Below are 19,743 nucleotides of genomic sequence, written 5' to 3'. Positions count from 1 at the left end.
AGTTAATCCCACTATTTAAATCTAAAAGAGTTTCAAACATTTTACACTTTGCAGGTAAGAGCAAATCGCAATCAGATAGCTTCGCACATTCGTTACTGGACCCTAGACGTAAGTTCATTTAGAAATAATAATTGAGAAAAAAAATTTTTCCCAGTAAATAGCCATTTTCTTTGAGTAAAAGCAATGAGTTATAGGGATGTGGTATTTGTGAATGGAGTTTTAATTCGCCCTTGTCACAATTATAAAAACTTAAAACAAACGAGTACCTATACGTATGTATTTCTTAGTTATTTTTATCTAAGGACTGCCTCGGTGGTCGTGTAGTTTCCAAATTAAACAAGACTGTCGGGTAAGGGTTCAATTCCCGGGTCAGGCAAAGCATTTCTGGGCCATATCGGTTTTTCGAAAATTTCTCAGTAGTAGCGGAGTCTCAGGGATAAAAATGGGTTATGATACATGATAGATTATTTTTATCCACCTATCACAAGAACGGAAAAACATATACATATAAACTAGCTTTTCATATATTTTCTTCTTTATTTTTAGGAGGTGGAAACAATGGTGCTGAAGCGTTTTCGAGTGCTAACAGTAGTAAGTTACTTTAATGTCCTTTTTAATGCATTTTAATGAATAATACATAAATCCTTACACACTTCCCTCCGCGCGCGCGCACGGTGCAGTGGTGTTCCTATTGCTGCTAATTATTATTTTTTGTTTGCTGTTATCTACGTGATCTATTCCGGTTTGTGTTGTTTTTGTTGTGCGCCCTGTGTCTGAGTGTGGTATAAGTAAGTAGTTAGGTGAATTAATCCACGTAATTACGTTATATTCAGCACACTTTCGGTAAGTCCATTTATTTCTTTTATTGCGGGTGACAGGATATAAATTTGTGTGTAATTTATTACAGTTTTTTTTTCTTTATAGTCGTACTAAGCTGTGTTGTTTTTAAATTGTTACCGGGAATAATCGTACTCTTAGTATAATAAACGATGTCGTCGTCGCACAATGACCCGCCCGATCGCGATGGCTTTCGAAAAAGTCGATTAACTCCGCGATCGCCGCCGTGTAGCTCGAAGCGGCTATTCAGTGAGATTGAGTCTCCGACGTACGCGACTCCCGAGGATAGGTCGTCCAAGCGTGTACAAACCTGCGTTTCACCGAATTTGTCATCCCCGGCGAGTGAGAGTAATAAGGGCTACACAGACCTTATGACTGAGGCAACCCAACTATTGTCGAAAATTAATGAAGTCGTGCTCGATTCGCGTCTAGCCACAGGCAGCAAAACTACGATTGTTGAGCTGACCCAGCGAGTCACGGGTATTGTCGCGATTTTGGCGGTGAAATCGTCCTGCGTCGAGACAAAGTTGTCAAATGCGGAACGTGAGTTGGACAGGTGTAGGTCGTCGTCTTGCGTGATAGCTGAAAAAAACGGTCGATAATAAAATGTCATATGCCGAATCGTTAAAACTGCGTTTGCCCAGCAAGATCGCGCCCGCGATGGAATCCCGCGCCCCGCTTCCGTGTGTTGTCGCCTACCCGACAACCGAGCGGTCGGCTGATTTTGCGTCGTCATCGGCGACTAAACAGGCGCTCATGAAGGCGATCAAACCCTGCGACGACGGTTTTCAAATTGTAGGCGTGAAAAAAACCGCGAAGTCGGGTGTCGTATTGCGTGTTGCTAACGAGCAGCAGATAAAGAAACTTGAGTCCGTAGCAGCGATTCGTACCGCCGGTTTGCGTTTAGAAAAGCCAAAAGGTCGTAGGCCGCGTATCCTTGTCAAGGACGTCCCTGGTTCTATGGAGGACGCCGCGTTTTTGACCTCACTATATCGTCAAAATATTAGTGGGGAAATCGAAGTAAAGGAGCAAGATTTTATTAAATCTTGTAAAATTACCCGCCGGCGTACTTTACAAAACGGTCGCAAGTGGGTTGGCATTGAATTAGACGCGAATATACGTAAACATCTGGCTACAACAAAGGACAAACTTTTTATAGATTGGGCTACTTGTCGTTTCATCGATGATGTTGAGATTGTAAAGTGTCATTTGTGTCAGCATTTCGGTCATGTAAGAAAGCATTGTACTGTAAAAACACCCACCTGCGCTAACTGTGCCGAGTCGCATGAGACCAACAACTGCCCTCATACAAATGATAAAAATTTTGTACCGACATGCGTGGCGTGTAAACGCTTTAAAAAACCTCACGACCACCGTTGTGGTTCGCCCGAGTGTGGCACCTACAAAGCGAAACTTGAACAACTCATCTTAAATACAACTTATTAAATAACAACATGGATAGGTTGACTATAGGACAGTTGAATCTCCACAATGATAGGGTTGCGACGTCCGAGTTAGATAAACTAATAGTCGACTATCAACTTGACATAGTACTTGTTCAAGAACAATATCAAAATGCCCACTTAAGGCACAGGGTAGTGCAGCTGAACAGTAGGTCACGAGCTGGAATTTACGTCACGAGATCACCTAATTTCACAGTAACATCTATAACTAATTTAATGACGTCACACTGTGCCGTGGCGGAGATTGCTTCGGGAAACTATAAACTTTACGCTGTGAGCTGTTACTTTCAATATTCTGACTCAGTTACTCCTCACATTCATCACCTCCGTAACGTCTTGCAGTCACTATCCGGCTCCAAAATTATCATTGGCGCCGACGTTAATGCGTCTTCATCTTTATGGTATGGCAAGGTTAGGGCTACTGACATGGAACGGCGTTGTGCCGTTGAAGAATTCATTGCCGAAATGAATCTCTCCATACATAACACCCCTGATGCACCACCTACTTTTTGCAGCCAAATGGGCGAATCTTGTATTGACGTCACACTTTCTAGTTCGGACGTTAGCTTGGATAGGTGGCGTGTCTTACCGGATGCGTCATGTAGTGACCATCGCCTGATCGTGTACGAATTTGTTTCGGGATTACCCCAGGGTCCAACACTTTGCAGTAGTGGCTTTAGATATAAAACTAAGGGCGCGGACTGGAACTTCTTTAGCTTATTATTTGCATCTCAGGCCACAGACTTCACTCGCGGAGATCTTTCGGCCGAAGAAGGTGCTGAAATCATGTCGGATACTTTTACTTACTGTGCCGACATTGCGTTTGGTCGGGGATCCTTGACCAGTACGCGCAGATGTGACTGGTGGAATAATTATCTGGTTGAACAGCGTAAATGCTTCCGTAGAGCGCGTAAACACTTAAATAGATTAAAGAAACGTAAAGTCACAGGTTTTGCATTTGATGAAGCATTGATTGCGTTTAGAGTTGCCAGGTCACGCTATAGAGCTTCAGTGGAGAAAGCCAAGGGTAACCTGTTGCGGAGAGTAGTGCAGAGACTGGATAGCGAGGGTCCGTGGTCGCCTCTGTACCATGAGTTCAAAGCCAACAGATCCGTCGATCTGGCATTCGTACAGAACATAAAAGTCAACAATGTTCACACCATTGGTATTGAGGAGACAACGGAAGTTCTACTCGATGAACTCATCCCTGACGATGTATCCGAGACAGATAGCGATTATCATCAACAGATTAGGTCGTGGGCAGCTATACCGCCCGATTCACCGGTGTCTGATCTTCCTTCCATCAACGAGCTCGTAACTGTTGTTAAAACCTTGCCTTTGAATAAATCGTCTGGTGAGGATAAGGTTTCAAATAAAATGATAATAGAAGCGTGTAAATCTGCGGCAGATGCGATCCTGACCGTGTTTAATCGTTGTATAGCGGAGGGCGTCTTTCCTCGTATATGGCGACGTGGATTCATTCGCATAATACCTAAGAATGGAAATAAGCCACCCGATGACCCTAAGTCATACCGGCCTATTACGCTTTTACCATCATTAGGAAAACTCCTTGAGCGGCTTATCGTTCCTCGTTTAATGCCCGGTGGACCGAAATTTCACAATAATCAATTTGGCTTCACTGTAGGTAAATCTACTGTTGACGCGGCTCTCTCTGTCCGAACCACGGTGAATTCATCTGAGCACAAATATGTAGTAGGTATTTTTCTAGACATTTCCGGTGCCTTTGATAACGCGTGGTGGCCAATGTTACTCCTAAAACTTAAAGGGCGTGGCTGTTTCAGTAACATATACAAACTAATATACACGTATTTTCTTCACGGTTCTGTAAAACTGAAACTTGGTCATTATTCGCGGTCGAAGTCATTGTCAATGGGATGTCCTCAGGGCTCGGTTATTGGCCCGTATCTATGGAATCTAGGGTTTGATGATTTGCTCGCGATCCCCCTTCCTTCTGGTTGTACATTGACTGGATATGCGGATGATGGCCTTTTGTTAATACAGTCAAATACCCGCGCCGGACTGGAGAATCTAGCTAAAGACTGCCTCGGTGAGATCTCGCGTTGGGGTGAACGTAATCGATTAACTTTTGCACCACATAAAACTTACCAGCTATTGCTTAAAGGAAACTTGAAATCATGGCCGTCCATTAAATTCAAAAACGTTCCCGTAAAACGAAAGGAGTCGGTTTGCTATCTCGGTCTAGTCTTAGAAAAAAACTTTTCTTTTATTGAACATATTAAGGCTATTAGTGAGAAAGCCAAAAATAATTTCTATGCACTCACGCGAATTTCGAAGGCTACCTGGGGTCTCTCTTTTCTTACGCTCAAAACCATATATGGAGCAACCTACCTAGGATGCGTGTGCTACGGGGCACCAGTATGGGCTGATAGGGCCACAATAGGCGCGGTACGGCGGAAGCTTCTTCAAGGTCAGCGTCTAGCCTTGATCTTTCTGTGTAAGGCTTATAGGACGGTTAGCACAGAGGCCCTACCTGTGCTCGCGGGACTACTTCCAGTCGATCTTGAGGTGCAGCGACGTGCTGCTATGTATTACAATGCGAGACCTAACTTTTCCGCAAACTTTCTAGCACAACGTGATCGAAACAAAATTACTAGACTGCTTAAGCCATTAACGGACGTCTGGGATGAGCTTCTAATTGAATGGCAGTGCAGATGGGAATCTTCCACCAAGGGCCGTCACCTTTACCAGTTCTTTCCATCCGTGCATGAGCGACTGGAGAGGACATGGTTGGAGGTGGATCACTGTGTTGCCCAGTTTCTTACTGGCCATGGCAACTTTAAAAGCAAATTGTTCTCATTTAAACTCGTTGATTCACCATGGTGCCAATGTTCGACAGCGGAGTTGCAACATGAGCAATCCGCCCATCACATACTCTGGGAGTGTGGTCTCTGGCAATCTGAGCGTAACACTATGTTAGATAATTTAATTGTTTCATCAGGTGTAGTCTATTATACGGACCTTGTGGAGTCTAGAACGAATTTCCGTGCGTTTAGGCGTTTTTGCCATACCTATTATTGGAAGCAAGTATAACAGCTCACACATAGGACCCACTTAGTTTTAAGTCAAATTTCCGTGGTGCTTGGCGACTGGGCTTCTCCCAGTTGTGGAGTCTCTTTGTGCCTTAAGGCTTAAGTCATTCTGTCTCCTGCATTAAATTCACCGAGGGAAGTGGAAACTATCGTTTTCTTTTCTTCTCCTCTAATAATATCTTCTGATTTATTTCGTTGCGGGATCCAAGACAGTCATTCATGTCCCTGGGACGCGCAGGACTTCAATGTTCCGGTGTTTTCATGGTTGTATCTACTGTAGATCCTGGCTTACAGGAGTTGCAGCGGTGTGGGAGGTTGTGGCGGGCTTGTCCCATTAAAAATAAAAAAAAAAAAAAAAAATACATAAATCCTTCACATTTTCCAACAACCCTTAAATTCTTACCCTCAAAAGGCCGGCAACGCACTTGTAATGCGTCTAGTATTTCGAGGGTCCATGGGCGGCGGTGATTGCTTACCATCAGGTGATTCGTCTGCTCGTTTACCGGCTTATACCATAAAAAATAACTTAGTACTAAAAAGAGGTCCAGAAAATATATTGCTCAGTTGGTTGATATATTAGTTAAAATATTTTTTTATTTCAGATGCCTTTGGCAGCAATGGAGAATCAAATGCTTTCACAGATGTTATGACAAGTCTAGGTAAGATCGCTTAGGTTTATTAGTTAAAATAATAAATGTAACAAAAAATCTAACTATTAACAATTGCATTTACTACCACAACATGACAGACTGTCAATCATAAATTCTATATTATAATAATAGTTATAACATTTGTTATGAAACTCATCAATTTCCTCGAATGAGATGTCCTTCTATTTAAAATACAAAACGACAGTCTTCAGAAAATTAAGTTTAACTGACGGTACCTGAACGAAAATGAAACGAGAGCGCGTTGGGTGATCTGATTGGTCGGCACGAGTAAACCAACCAATCAGAACACCAAACACGCTTACCTTTCGAACTCGTTACACGTCAAATAAACTCGTACTAAGATTATAGATCCTTATACAATTTGCATACCAAAACATGAAGAATCGTTTTTATTAGTTTTTTTTATGTTTTTTTTTTCAGGAGGCGAAGGCTCTTCACAGGCAGGTTCATATTCGAATGCTGAAAGCAGTGGAGGTAATATATTTAATTAATCTTACACATACGTGCAAGTTTAGGATAATTTTAAACTCTGTCCAGTGTAAACAAATACACGTTCTCACTCATAAAACGAATAACTAAGAAACAAAAGAAGATAAGCCGTGATATAGCGGATACCGTCTAATAAACTGCAATTGACTAATAGACAAAACATGTCTTAAAATGAAAAAAAATAAATTAAATAAATTAAAATCACTACATATCAGATATACCTACATACTATTATATATACATGCTCATTACATAATATACTACAATATATACACATAAGAAATTAACACTACTATTAAGTTACTAACACAACTATTAAGTTTGTATTAAGTCCTAGGTTAAGTAAATGTAATCTAGGATAAGTTAGCCCTCAAATTTGCAACGCCTGAAAAAGGCAGTTAAGGCAGTTAAATTAAGACCTGTATGTAATACCTACCTTAACGTGCAAATAAATATTTTGAGTTTGAGTTTGAGTTTGAAATGAATGTGTGGAAATTGATATTTTAAAGACGTCTTTTTTTGTCAGGAAGGAGAGGCAGTACAGTACAATCCGGGGCATATTCGAATGCTGCCACCAATAACAGAGGTAAGATTATAATCATATTGAACTATTTTGTATGGGCTAAATACCAGATCGTTAGAGATAGTAAAAAAAATTATTTGATTTTCTTTTTTATTATTTTATAGGACGCAGGGGTGGTTCCGCACAGTCCGGAGCATATTCCAGTGCTACCAACGAAGGTAAGAATAGAAGAAATATTAACATAAAATCCATACGATATTTCAACACTTTTATGTTAAGTTTTTCAAATTATTTGAAAAAAGAAAACAGAATGAGTAATACCTAATACTTTTTATATAAAAAATATGGTTTTATGGTAACCAATTAACAAATTTTTTGCAGGCAGAGGTGGCTCGGCACAATCTGGAGCATATTCAAATGCTGCAACCAATGAAGGTAATATTGTCTTGTAGTCTTGACCATATTCAAATGCCAACCAATGAAGGTAATATTGTGTTGTAGTGTGGAGCATATTCAAATGCTATGTGCAATGAAAGTAAAGACTTGGAGTTTGTAGCATAAAAAATAATCTGAAATTTAATTCAATATAAAAATATATAAATAACAAATTTATTTTACAGGAGGTAGAGGAGGAGGAAGGGCAGAGTCAGGAGCATATTCAAATGCTATGTCCAATGGAGGTAAACATTTTGTATTTTTATTTTACAAATACAATTTTAAATTGAAATAAAATTGAGCTAAAAGCAAAAATCTAAAACTTGATGCGGATGAAATCGCAGGCAGAGGCTAGTATAATAAGAAAACTGAATCTATCCAATATTTCTAAAACTTTACAGGAAGAGGAGGTGGTTCAGCACAATCGGGAGCATATTCTAATGCTATGTCCAATGGAGGTTAGACTTGGTCTTTCTAAAAGCAAAGATATAATTAGTAAATAATTCTAATACAAATGAAGTATAATTCCTTAAACCTTTACAGGAAGAGGAGGTGGTTCAGCCCAATCAGAAGCGTACTCGAGTGCAATGTCTGACGGAGGTAAATAATGAATGTTTCGAACGAAATAATACCTGAAATGAAATTCAAACGGTCGATTGGCGTGGTGGCTGGGTGACCGGCTGCGGCGTAATGTGTAGCGGAGACTATTCCCGCACGGAGCAACTCTTTGTGTGATCCACAAATAGTTACTACGGGTCTGGATGTACTCGTATATGTGAACTTGTATGCTTGTAAGCACACTCATGACACAGGAGAAAATCCTAATGCCCTACATTACAACGTTTATTTAAAAAAGAAAAAGAAACTTAAATTAAGTTAAAATAATTTAAAACTTTGCAGAAGGCAGCGGTGGTTCCGCGCAGTCAGGAGCATATTCAAATGCTGTGACTAAAGGAGGTAAAACATAAATTTTGTTTTACGATACAAATATAACCAATACTGTAAAACAAAATTTAAACAAAAAAAAAATCTGAAATTTTACAGGAAGAGGAGGTGGTTCAGCTCAGTCTGGAGCATACTCGAATGCTATGACCAATGGAGGTAAGAAAATAATGTTAATAAAATACAGGTATAATCTAAAGTTAAAATAAAATTGAACTGAAGTAAAAATCTAAAACTTTACAGGTAGAGGAGGTGGTTCAGCACAATCGGGAGCATACTCAAATGCAATGTCTGATGGAGGTAAATAATGAATGTTTCTAAAGTAAAAAATATCTGAAATAAAATTCAAACTTGAATTACATAAAAACAATTTGATATATTATGTTCCATTACAAATCTTATTAATTACAAATGTTACTGAATCACATCAGGGCGGCTGAAGGAATTGGATTGAAATTTGAAACAGGGCTAAATTAACACACAGGCTACTTTTATCCTCGCGCAGATGAAGCCATGGGCAGAAGCTAAATAAGAAAAAAACTTTATCTATCCAATATTTTTAAAACTTTACAGGAAGAGGGGGTGGTTCAGCACAATCAGAAGCATACTCGAGTGCAATGTCTGATGGAGGTAAAGAATTAATATTCTGAAATTACAACTGATACCAATACTGTCATTTATACCGAAAATTATTTAAAATATTTAAAAAAAATAATGGTTGGAACAGTTGGTTCAATGCAATCAGGAGCATATTCATCTGCAATGTCAGATAGAGGTTAAGAATAGATGTTTCCATAGAAAAAAATACATCTGAAATGAAATTCTAACTTAAATTAAGTAAAATAATTCGAAACCTTGCAGAAGGCAGAGGTGGTGCCGCGCAGTCAGGAGCATACTCAAATGCTATGACCAAAGGAGGTAATCAATTGGTTTGACAATACAAATATGTATAATAGAAAATATAAAACTGAATTTACACAAAAAATCTTACAGGAAGAGGAGGCGGTTCAGCTCAATCTGGGGCATACTCGAATGCTATGTCAAATGGAGGTAAAAAATTGTTCTTATTACTTAAACAAATATAGTTAACAATTTAGTTCAAAGTTAAATAATACCAATAAATTTACAGGAAGAGGTGGTGGTTCAGCACAATCGGGAGCATATTCAAATGCCATGTCCAATGGAGGTTAGAGTTTGTCTTTTAATAAGCAAAGATATAATTAGACAACAATTCAAATAGAAAAGAAGTAAAAATCCTTAAACCTTTACAGGAAGAGGAGGTGGTTCAGCCCAATCGGGAGCGTACTCAAATGCTGTGACCAATGGAGGTAAGAAAATAATATATTTTCGTTAATAGTATATAACCAAAATTAAAATTCAAAGTAACATAAAATATTGAATCTAAATCTTTACAGGCGGCAAAGGTGATTCAGCTCAGTCCGGTACGGAGAAATAGCCGCCTATTATAATAATTCTATTAACATGCGTTCATGTGTTATTATTATTTAGTCCCATATTATTTAAATTATTACTACTTTAACCCATTTTAGAGGAAAGTAAATTGGGAAATTTAACTTTACAGGAGGCAGGGGTGGCTCAGCGCAGTCCGGAGCGTACTCGAATGCTATGTCCGATGGAGGTAATAATTATTTTTAGAATAAAAAAAAAATATAATAAAATATATCTAAGGTAGACAAAGTAAAAATATGTAAACTTTATTACAGGAAGCAAAGGTGGTGCAGCGCAGTCAGGAGCATATTCGAGTGCTTTAACCAACGGAGGTAAGGATAACATTCATATAGAATACAGATTAATTGTTGTGTTACATTTAAGTAAGTAAATAAATTGTAATAAAATTACAGGAGGTAAAGGTGGTGCAGCGCAGTCGGGAGCATATTCGAGTGCTTTAACCAACGGAGGTAAGGATAACATTCATATAGACTAAAGTTTTATTGATGTGTCGTATTTAAGTAAGTAAGTAAATCTATTGTAATAAAAATTACAGGTGGTAAAGGTGGTGCAGCGCAGTCAGGAGCATATTCGAGTGCTTTAACCAACGGAGGTAAGGATAACATTCATATAGACTAAAGTTTTATTGATGTGTCGTATTTAAGTAAGTAAGTAAATCTATTGTAATAAAAATTACAGGTGGTAAAGGTGGTGCAGCGCAGTCAGGAGCATATTCGAGTGCTTTAACCAACGGAGGTAAGGATAACATTCATATAGACTAAAGTTTTATTGATGTGTCGTATTTGAGTAAGTAAGTAAATCTATTGTAATAAAAATTACAGGAGGTAAGGGTGGTGCAGCACAGTCAGGAGCATATTCCAGTGCTTTAACCAACGGAGGTAAGGATAACATTCACATATAATAGACTTTTATTGTTGTGTCACATTTAAGTAAGTAAGTAAATCTATTGTAATAAAAATTACAGGTGATAAAGGTGGTGCAGCGCAGTCAGGAGCATATTCGAGTGCCTTAACCAATGGAGGTAAGGATGACATTCATATAGACAAGAATATTTTAACTGTTGTGTTACATTTAAGTAACTAAATAAATTGTAATAAAACTTACAGGTGGTAAGGGTGGTGCAGCGCAGTCAGGAGCATATTCGAGTGCTTTAACCAACGGAGGTAAGGATAACATTCATATAGGCAAGAATATTATTACTGCTGTGTTATATTTAACTAATTAAATAAATTGTAATAAAAATTACAGGAGGTAAGGGTGGTGCAGCGCAGTCAGGAGCATATTCGAGTGCTTTAACCAACGGAGGTAAGGATAACATTCATGTAGACAAGGATATTTTAACTGTTGTGCTACATTAAAGTAACTAAATAAATTGTAATAAAAATTACAGGTGGTAAGGGTGGTGCAGCGCAGTCAGGAGCATATTCGAGTGCTTTAACCAACGGAGGTAAGGACAACATTCATATAGACTAAAGTTTTATTAATGTGTTACATTTAAGTAACTAAATAAATTGTAATAAAACTTACAGGTGGTAAGGGTGGTGCAGCGCAGTCAGGAGCATATTCGAGTGCTTTAACCAACGGAGGTAAGGATAACATTCATATAGAATAAACTTTTATTGTTGTGTTACATTTAAGTAACTAAATAAATTGTAATAAAAATTAACAGACGGTGAGGGTGGTGCAGCCCAATCAGGAGCATATTCGAGTGCTTTAACCGACGGAGGTAAGGATAACATTCATATAGAATACACTTTTATTATTGTGTTACATTACAGTAACTAAATCTATTGTAATAAAAATTACAGGTGGTAAGGGTGGCGCAGCGCAGTCAGGAGCATATTCGAGTGCTTTAACCAACGGAGGTAAGGATAACATTCATGTAGAATACAGATTAATTGTTGTGTTACATTTAAGTAAGTAAATCTATTGTAATAAAAATTACAGATGGTAAGGGTGGCGCAGCGCAGTCAGGAGCATATTCGAGTGCTTTAACCAACGGAGGTAAGAAAAACATTCGTATAGACAAAATATTTTGACCGTTACTGATTACATCAGTAATTAAACAAATTGTAATAAAAATTAACAGACGGTGAGGGTGGTGCAGCGCAGTCAGGAGCATATTCGAGTGCTTTAACCAACGGAGGTAAGGATAACATTCATATAGAATACACATTTATTGTCGTGTTACATTTAAGTAACTAAATAAATTGTAATAAAAATTACAGGAGGTAATTTTTATTACAAGGGCGGTGCAGCGCAATCAGGAGCATATTCGAGTGCTTTAACCAACGGAGGTAAGGATAACATTCATATAGAATACACATTTATTGTCGTGTTACATTTAAGTAACTAAATAAATTGTAATAAAAATTACAGGTGGAAAGGGTGGTGCAGCGCAGTCAGGAGCATATTCAAGTGCTTTAACCAACGGAGGTAAGGATAACATTCCTAAAGACTAGAATATTATTATTGTTGTGTTATATTAAAGTAACAAAATAAATTGTAATAAAAAATAACAGACGGTGAGGGTGGTGCAGCGCAATCAGGAGCATATTCGAGTGCTTTAACCAACGAAGGTAAGAAAATTCTTTAATAAAATTTTGCTCATTTTGAAACGTTTTTAAAGGAATTTCGCAATGTTTTTGATGATTTGCACAATAATATGTTTTGATTTTGACGAAGCAGAATCTGCAGAGGAATCCAAATCAGGTGAAGAGAATGAAGCAGAAAAGTCACAGGAAGGAGAGGAATCTGCAGAGGAATCCAAATCAGGTGAAGAGAATGAAGCAGAAAAGTCACAGGAAGAAGAGGAATCCAAATCAGGCGAAGAGAATGAAGCAGAAAAGTCACAGGAAGAAGAGGAATCTGCAGAGGAATCCAAATCAGGTGAAGAGAATGAAGCAGAAAAGTCACAGGAAGAAGAGGAATCCAAATCTGGTGAAGAGAATGAAGCAGAAAAATCACAGGAAGAAGAGGAATCCAAATCAGGTGAAGAGAATGAAGCAGAAAAGTCACAGGAAGGAGAGGAATCTGCAGAGGAAGGCAAATCAGGCGAAGAGAATGAAGCAGAAAAGTCACAGGAAGGAGAGGAATCTGCAGAGGAATCCAAATCAGGCGAAGAGAATGAAGCAGAAAAGTCACAGGAAGGAGAGGAATCTGCAGAGGAATCCAAATCAGGCGAAGAGAATGAAGCAGAAAAGTCACAGGAAGGAGAGGAATCTGCAGAGGAATCCAAATCAGGCGAAGAGAATGAAGCAGAAAAGTCACAGGAAGGAGAGGAATCTGCAGAGGAAGGCAAATCAGGCGAAGAGAATGAAGCAGAAAAGTCACAGGAAGGAGAGGAATCTGCAGAGGAATCCAAATCAGGTGAAGAGAATGAAGCAGAAAAGTCACAGGAAGGAGAGGAATCCAAATCAGGTGAAGAGAATGAGGAATCCAAATCAGGTGAAGAGAATGAAGCAGAAAAGTCACAGGAAGGAGAGAAATCTGCAGAGGAATCCAAATCAGGTGAAGAGAATGAAGCAGAAAAGTCACAGGAAGGAGAGGAATCTGCAGAGGAAGGCAAATCAGGCGAAGAGAATGAAGCAGAAAAGTCACAGGAAGGAGAGGAATCCAAATCAGGTGAAGAGAATGAAGCAGAAAAGTCACAGGAAGAAGAGGAATCTGCAGAGGAATCCAAATCAGGCGAAGAGAATGAAGCAGAAAAGTCACAGGAAGGAGAGGAATCCAAATCAGGTGAAGAGAATGAAGCAGAAAAGTCACAGGAAGAAGAGGAATCTGCAGAGGAATCCAAATCAGGCGAAGAGAATGAAGCAGAAAAGTCACAGGAAGGAGAGGAATCCAAATCAGGTGAAGAGAATGAAGCAGAAAAGTCACAGGAAGGAGAGGAATCTGCAGAGGAATCCAAATCAGGTGAAGAGAATGAAGCAGAAAAGTCACAGGAAGGAGAGGAATCTGCAGAGGAATCCAAATCAGGCGAAGAGAATGAAGCAGAAAAGTCACAGGAAGGAGAGGAATCCAAATCAGGTGAAGAGAATGAAGCAGAAAAGTCACAGGAAGGAGAGGAATCCAAATCAGGCGAAGAGAATGAAGCAGAAAAGTCACAGGAAGGAGAGGAATCCAAATCAGGCGAAGAGAATGAAGCAGAAAAGTCACAGGAAGGAGAGGAATCTGCAGAGGAATCCAAATCAGGTGAAGAGAATGAGGAATCCAAATCAGGTGAAGAGAATGAAGCAGAAAAGTCACAGGAAGGAGAGGAATCCAAATCAGGTGAAGAGAATGAAGCAGAAAAGTCACAGGAAGAAGAGGAATCCAAATCTGGTGAAGAGAATGAAGCAGAAAAATCACAGGAAGAAGAGGAATCCAAATCTGGTGAAGAGAATGAAGCAGAAAAATCACAGGAAGAAGAGGAATCCAAATCTGGTGAAGAGAATGAAGCAGAAAAGTCACAGGAAGGAGAGGAATCTGCAGAGGAATCCAAATCAGGTGAAGAGAATGAACATTTATGTAGACTAGAGTTTATTGTTGGGTAATTATATAATTAAATAATTTTACAGGAGGCAAAGGCAGTACAGCTCAGTCAGGCGCATATTCTAATGCTGCAACAAACGGAGGTAAGAAAATGTCGCCTATTATAATAATCCTCTATCATACGTTTATGTGTTATTTTTAGTTATGCTCATATAACTGTTTACCTACATTTTTAAATGTCATAATACAGTAGAACTCCAATTATCCGAATTAATGGGGACCGGGACCCATTCGGATAATCAAATATTCGGATAATCGGATTTATTTAAAAAAAATTGCCATTGAAGAGAATTAAAGCTACGTTTTGATATTGCACTATTTTTTTATTGATGTAAATTAGGGGGGGAAGTCAGTGTAGGCACAACGGCAAGTTAAGACAAGTCAAGACTTGACGCGCAAACACTGGCTTTGCGGGGGGGGGGGAGAATAATAGCGCACTTAGACTTCTTTTGGTCAAGTCGGAGTTCGGATAATTGAAGTTCTACTGTATAATAGTGTGTTCTCTCCTTATTTAGTGCTCGACACAAAGTGGACCCTCCACGTTGTGTCCTAGTCAAATTTACCACCTAAACTTACTTGTGGAAAGCAATAAAGAATTGAGTATGAGTAAACTAATATTATTTCTTTAACCAGTCTTGTAGCAAAGTAAATTAAGAATTTTAACTTTACAGGAGGCAAGGGTGGCTCAGCGCAGTCCGGAGCTTACTCGAATGCTAAGTCCAATGGAGGTAAAAATATTTTTAAAATAAAAAAGAAAAAAATAATATGTAATAAGACAAAGTAAAAATAAAATATCCAACCGGTTACAGGAGGCAAAGGTAGTGCGGCGCAGTCAGGAGCATATTCTAGTGCCGAAACCAATGGAGGTATATAATAAAAACAACTATACATGTCTTGTACGATATAATTAGATAGTATACAATAGTTTAAAAGTGGGGACCTATAATTGGCTGCATGTTACATAAGTCGTTTTATAATTATTTAATGTTAATGCTGTTGGTCCTCCAAATATTAAATAAATAAATAAATATACAAAAATGCTCAATAACTCAATTACTTGTATTGGAATGCGTTTCATAAATTAACCTAAGATAAATGTCATAAAACTACTCATTTTATTTTACTGAAATCGTAAATCCATGATTCTACTATAACTATTTAGAAAATGAAATAGAACAAAAGTAAGATATTGTAACCTCACAACAGGTCGGGGTGGCTCATCAGCGCAGTCAGGTGCATATTCCAGTGCTGTAACCAATGGAGGTAAGAAAATTCTATAACAAAATCATGTTCATTTTGAAACGTTTAATGAACTTCGCAATATAATTTGTAAATAATAGTATGTTTTAATTAAATAATAAAAATAATTTCATAGGAGGAAAAGATAATGAATCACAGTCACAGGAAGAAGAGGAATCTGCAGAGGAATCCAAATCAGGTGAAGAGAATGAGGAATCCAAATCAGGCGAAGAGAATGAAGCAGAAAAGTCACAGGAAGAAGAGGAATCTGCAGAGGAAGGCAAATCAGGTGAAGAGAATGAGGAATCCAAATCAGGCGAAGAGAATGAAGCAGAAAAGTCACAGGAAGAAGAGGAATCTGCAGAGGAAGGCAAATCAGGTGAAGAGAATGAGGAATCCAAATCAGGCGAAGAGAATGAAGCAGAAAAGTCACAGGAAGAAGAGGAATCTGCAGAGGAAGGCAAATCAGGTGAAGAGAATGAGGAATCCAAATCAGGCGAAGAGAATGAAGCAGAAAAGTCACAGGAAGAAGAGGAATCTGCAGAGGAAGGCAAATCAGGTGAAGACAATGAGGAATCCAAATCAGGTGAAGAGAATGAGGAATCCAAATCAGGCGAAGAGAATGAAGCAGAAAAGTCACAGGAAGAAGAGGAATCTGCAGAGGAAGGCAAATCAGGTGAAGAGAATGAAGCAGAAAAGTCACAGGAAGAAGAGGAATCTGCAGAGGAATCCAAATCAGGCGAAGAGAATGAAGCAGAAAAGTCACAGGAAGAAGAGGAATCCGCAGAGGAAGGCAAATCAGGTGAAGAGAATGAGGAATCCAAATCAGGCGAAGAGAATGAAGCAGAAAAGTCACAGGAAGAAGAGGAATCCGCAGAGGAATCCAAATCAGGCGAAGAGAATGAAGCAGAAAAGTCACAGGAAGAAGAGGAATCCGCAGAGGAAGGCAAATCAGGTGAAGAGAATGAGGAATCCAAATCAGGCGAAGAGAATGAAGCAGAAAAGTCACAGGAAGAAGAGGAATCTGCAGAGGAAGGCAAATCAGGTGAAGAGAATGAGGAATCCAAATCAGGTGAAGAGAATGAGGAATCCAAATCAGGCGAAGAGAATGAAGCAGAAAAGTCACAGGAAGAAGAGGAATCCGCAGAGGAAGGCAAATCAGGTGAAGAGAATGAGGAATCCAAATCTGGCGAAGAGAATGAAGCAGAAAAGTCACAGGAAGAAGAGGAATCTGCAGAGGAAGGCAAATCAGGTGAAGAGAATGAGGAGTCCAAATCAGGCGAAGAGAATGAAGCAGAAAAGTCACAGGAAGGAGAGGAATCTGCAGAGGAAGGCAAATCAGGCGAAGAGAATGAGGAATCCAAATCAGGTGAAGAGAATGAAGCAGAAAAGTCACAGGAAGGAGAGGAATCTGCAGAGGAAGGCAAATCAGGCGAAGAGAATGAAGCAGAAAAGTCACAGGAAGGAGAGGAATCTGCAGAGGAATCCAAATCAGGCGAAGAGAATGAAGCAGAAAAGTCACAGGAAGAAGAGGAATCTGCAGAGGAAGGCAAATCAGGCGAAGAGAATGAAGCAGAAAAGTCACAGGAAGGAGAGGAATCTGCAGAGGAAGGCAAATCAGGTGAAGAGAATGAAGCAGAAAAGTCACGCGGTGCAGCTCAGTCAGGCGCATATTCTAATGCTGCAACAAATGGAGGTAAGAAAAAGTCGCCTATTATAATAATCCTTTATCATGCGTTCATGTGTTATTTTCATTTAGTCCCATATAATTGATTAATTACCCGCATTTTTCAAAGTCATGTAAAAGTGTGTTCTCTCCTAAATTTATATTGTTGTGCTCGACACAACGTGGCCTCCACATTGTGTTCTAGTTAAATTTACCACCTAAGTCTTACATGTCGAAAGCAATATTAACGAAAAAGGGCGCATCTAACATTTTTTCCCAAATAAGTTTAAAAATACCAGTGACAAAAATTTCGACCTAAATGTTGGGTGCGCCCTTTTTCCTTATGACGGCAAAATAAAGAATTGAGTATTAAGTATGAGTAACTTACTTTAACCAGTCTTGTAGCAAAGTAAATTAAGAAATTTAACTTTACAGGGGGCAAGGGTGGCTCAGCGCAGTCCGGAGCTTACTCGAATGCTAAGTCAAATGGAGGTAAAATTATTATTAAAATAAAAAAGAAAAAAATCATATGTAATAAGACAAAGTAAAAATAAAATATCTGTTTGGGTTGGCGCCACTGTCGCCAAAGAGGTTGAAGTAAAACGTCACACACTCGAACGAAGACATTTATTAAGACATTTTCTGTTAACTTATAGTAATCCATGTAACGAAACCATAGCTCGAATTTTAATCGGCGAACGCCATCTATCGAGCTATGGTACAACTCGTAAAATTAAATTAAATAAATAAATTATACAAAACTGTGCTACGCCTTAACATACCGCCCACCAAGGACTTATAGTCCTTAAAACAACTAAACAAAGATACTTAATAAACATAAACAACTAATAACTTAAGAATTCATTACTAACTTTTAAAATTTACTATAATCCTCGGTGTTTGGTTCTTATATTAATAAAACATAAAGACGTAGAAAAAAAATATAAATGTAACAAATTAATTGTCACTAGTTAAAACACACAGTTTACAAGTTGGACGTTTAACTCGGGAGCCTTTATATTCAATTGTCACTACTCGTACTAAGTTATCTTTGCCAGGATGTAACTCAACTACCTTTCCATATAACCACTTTGCAGGAGGTAAATTGTCCTCTTTTACTAGAACTATATCACCAATCTTCATATCGCGATTTCGTTTAGCCCACTTATGTCTTTGAAAGAACATAGTTAAATACTCCTGAGACCAACGGTTCCAGAAGGTTTGTACCATTCTTTGTGTTAATTGCCAACGTCTCAGACTACTTACAGAAGTATGATTGTAATCATAATCAGGTGCTAATACTAATGGTTGACCTACTAAAAAATGTCCTGGAGTCAAGGGATTTTGATCAGAAGGGTCTAAACTAATTTCTGACATTGGTCTAGAGTTCAGACAAGCTTCAGTTTGAGTTAACACAGTATACAATTCCTCAAATGTTAGCGTTGAATCGCCTATGACTCGTTTGAGATGATGTTTTACACTTTTAATCCCAGCTTCCCATAAACCTCCAAAATTTGGAGAATGGGGAGGGATAAAATGCCATTCTGTCCCATTATTTGCTAACACAGACGCAATCTCTTGATTAAGAGAAGAATATTCATTGCGAAACATTGCTTTAAGTTCTTTTGCTGCGCCGACAAAGTTTGTACCATTGTCACTGTAAAGGTGACTACAGTGACCTCGTCTAGCCACAAAACGTTTAAATGCAGCTAGAAAACTTTGAGAAGTTAGATCAGAAACCGCTTCAATATGCACGGCACGGGTGACCATGCAAATAAACAAACATATATAACCCTTATAAGATTTATGACCCCGACCCCTTGCTGTTCTTATTTGAATCGGACCTGCGTAATCTAGACCTGTATGTAGAAAAGGCTTATTAGGCGTTACTCTGCATGATGTCAGCTGACCCATTAATTGATTTTTTATTCTACCTGCTTGACGAATACACGGTACGCAGTCGTGAATATGAGCTTTAATTAAATTCTTTGCTCTAACAATCCAATATTTAGAACGAAGAAAATTAAGCGTTAACTGAAGCCCTCCATGCAAAACACGTTCATGAGCATCTGCGATGAGTAACTTTGTCAAATAAGACTGATGAGGAACAATGATGGGGTGTTTCATATTATCACCTAGTTCAGAATTTTGAACTCTACCTCCTACTCTCATCAATTCTTTATCATCTAAGTAAGGGTTCAAAGAACTCAAAACACTGGATTTATTTACATCATTTCCTCTTTGTATCGCTTTTATTTCTGCTTCAAACCAAACTCTTTGACATTGTTTGATACAACAATGCATTGTATCTAATATTTCCGAAGCTGTAAGATATGAAGGAAATGTTGGTCGAGATTCTCTAGCTAAACTTAATTTTATAAATCTTTTACAGTAACTTAGAACC

The 19,743-nt window shown here is 38.6% G+C and overlaps 1 protein-coding gene across 6 annotated transcripts in view; it reads left to right on the top strand.

Moving 5' to 3' along the window:
• Window positions 1–19,743, top strand: part of LOC118265093 (ribosome-binding protein 1) — a 30,783-nt gene that overhangs the window by 1,963 nt on the left and 9,077 nt on the right. The window contains exons 6-50 of one of the 6 annotated variants that reach the window (XM_050705983.1): window positions 55–108; window positions 547–591; window positions 5,974–6,030; window positions 6,463–6,516; window positions 7,058–7,117; window positions 7,219–7,272; window positions 7,436–7,489; window positions 7,675–7,734; window positions 7,891–7,947; window positions 8,033–8,089; window positions 8,390–8,446; window positions 8,534–8,590; window positions 8,675–8,731; window positions 9,005–9,061; window positions 9,293–9,349; window positions 9,425–9,481; window positions 9,561–9,617; window positions 9,703–9,759; window positions 10,014–10,070; window positions 10,156–10,212; window positions 10,294–10,350; window positions 10,437–10,493; window positions 10,580–10,636; window positions 10,866–10,922; window positions 11,008–11,064; window positions 11,150–11,206; window positions 11,292–11,348; window positions 11,431–11,487; window positions 11,571–11,627; window positions 11,710–11,766; window positions 11,849–11,905; window positions 11,991–12,047; window positions 12,281–12,337; window positions 12,424–12,480; window positions 12,590–12,892; window positions 12,956–13,270; window positions 13,349–13,525; window positions 13,589–13,639; window positions 13,703–13,930; window positions 13,982–14,224; window positions 15,900–16,259; window positions 16,350–16,475; window positions 16,746–16,835; window positions 17,043–17,369; window positions 17,775–17,831. In XM_050705983.1, the coding sequence (XP_050561940.1) occupies window positions 55–108; window positions 547–591; window positions 5,974–6,030; window positions 6,463–6,516; window positions 7,058–7,117; window positions 7,219–7,272; window positions 7,436–7,489; window positions 7,675–7,734; window positions 7,891–7,947; window positions 8,033–8,089; window positions 8,390–8,446; window positions 8,534–8,590; window positions 8,675–8,731; window positions 9,005–9,061; window positions 9,293–9,349; window positions 9,425–9,481; window positions 9,561–9,617; window positions 9,703–9,759; window positions 10,014–10,070; window positions 10,156–10,212; window positions 10,294–10,350; window positions 10,437–10,493; window positions 10,580–10,636; window positions 10,866–10,922; window positions 11,008–11,064; window positions 11,150–11,206; window positions 11,292–11,348; window positions 11,431–11,487; window positions 11,571–11,627; window positions 11,710–11,766; window positions 11,849–11,905; window positions 11,991–12,047; window positions 12,281–12,337; window positions 12,424–12,480; window positions 12,590–12,892; window positions 12,956–13,270; window positions 13,349–13,525; window positions 13,589–13,639; window positions 13,703–13,930; window positions 13,982–14,224; window positions 15,900–16,259; window positions 16,350–16,475; window positions 16,746–16,835; window positions 17,043–17,369; window positions 17,775–17,831 (4,197 nt within the window). Of the gene's footprint in view, window positions 1–54; window positions 109–546; window positions 592–5,973; window positions 6,031–6,462; window positions 6,517–7,057; window positions 7,118–7,218; window positions 7,273–7,435; window positions 7,490–7,674; window positions 7,735–7,890; window positions 7,948–8,032; window positions 8,090–8,389; window positions 8,447–8,533; window positions 8,591–8,674; window positions 8,732–9,004; window positions 9,062–9,292; window positions 9,350–9,424; window positions 9,482–9,560; window positions 9,618–9,702; window positions 9,760–10,013; window positions 10,071–10,155; window positions 10,213–10,293; window positions 10,351–10,436; window positions 10,494–10,579; window positions 10,637–10,865; window positions 10,923–11,007; window positions 11,065–11,149; window positions 11,207–11,291; window positions 11,349–11,430; window positions 11,488–11,570; window positions 11,628–11,709; window positions 11,767–11,848; window positions 11,906–11,990; window positions 12,048–12,280; window positions 12,338–12,423; window positions 12,481–12,589; window positions 12,893–12,955; window positions 13,271–13,348; window positions 13,526–13,588; window positions 13,640–13,702; window positions 13,931–13,981; window positions 14,225–15,899; window positions 16,260–16,349; window positions 16,476–16,628; window positions 16,836–17,042; window positions 17,370–17,774; window positions 17,832–19,743 lie in introns of all 6 variants that reach the window. The other 5 variants (XM_050705984.1, XM_050705985.1, XM_050705986.1 and 2 more) reach the window with 5 other exon arrangements.

This window comes from Spodoptera frugiperda, chromosome 28 (genome assembly GCF_023101765.2).
Source record: "Spodoptera frugiperda isolate SF20-4 chromosome 28, AGI-APGP_CSIRO_Sfru_2.0, whole genome shotgun sequence".
NCBI lineage: Eukaryota > Metazoa > Arthropoda > Insecta > Lepidoptera > Noctuidae > Spodoptera > Spodoptera frugiperda.
Note: the sequence above shows the minus strand (reverse complement) of the source record. Positions and strands in the feature narration are given on the sequence as shown.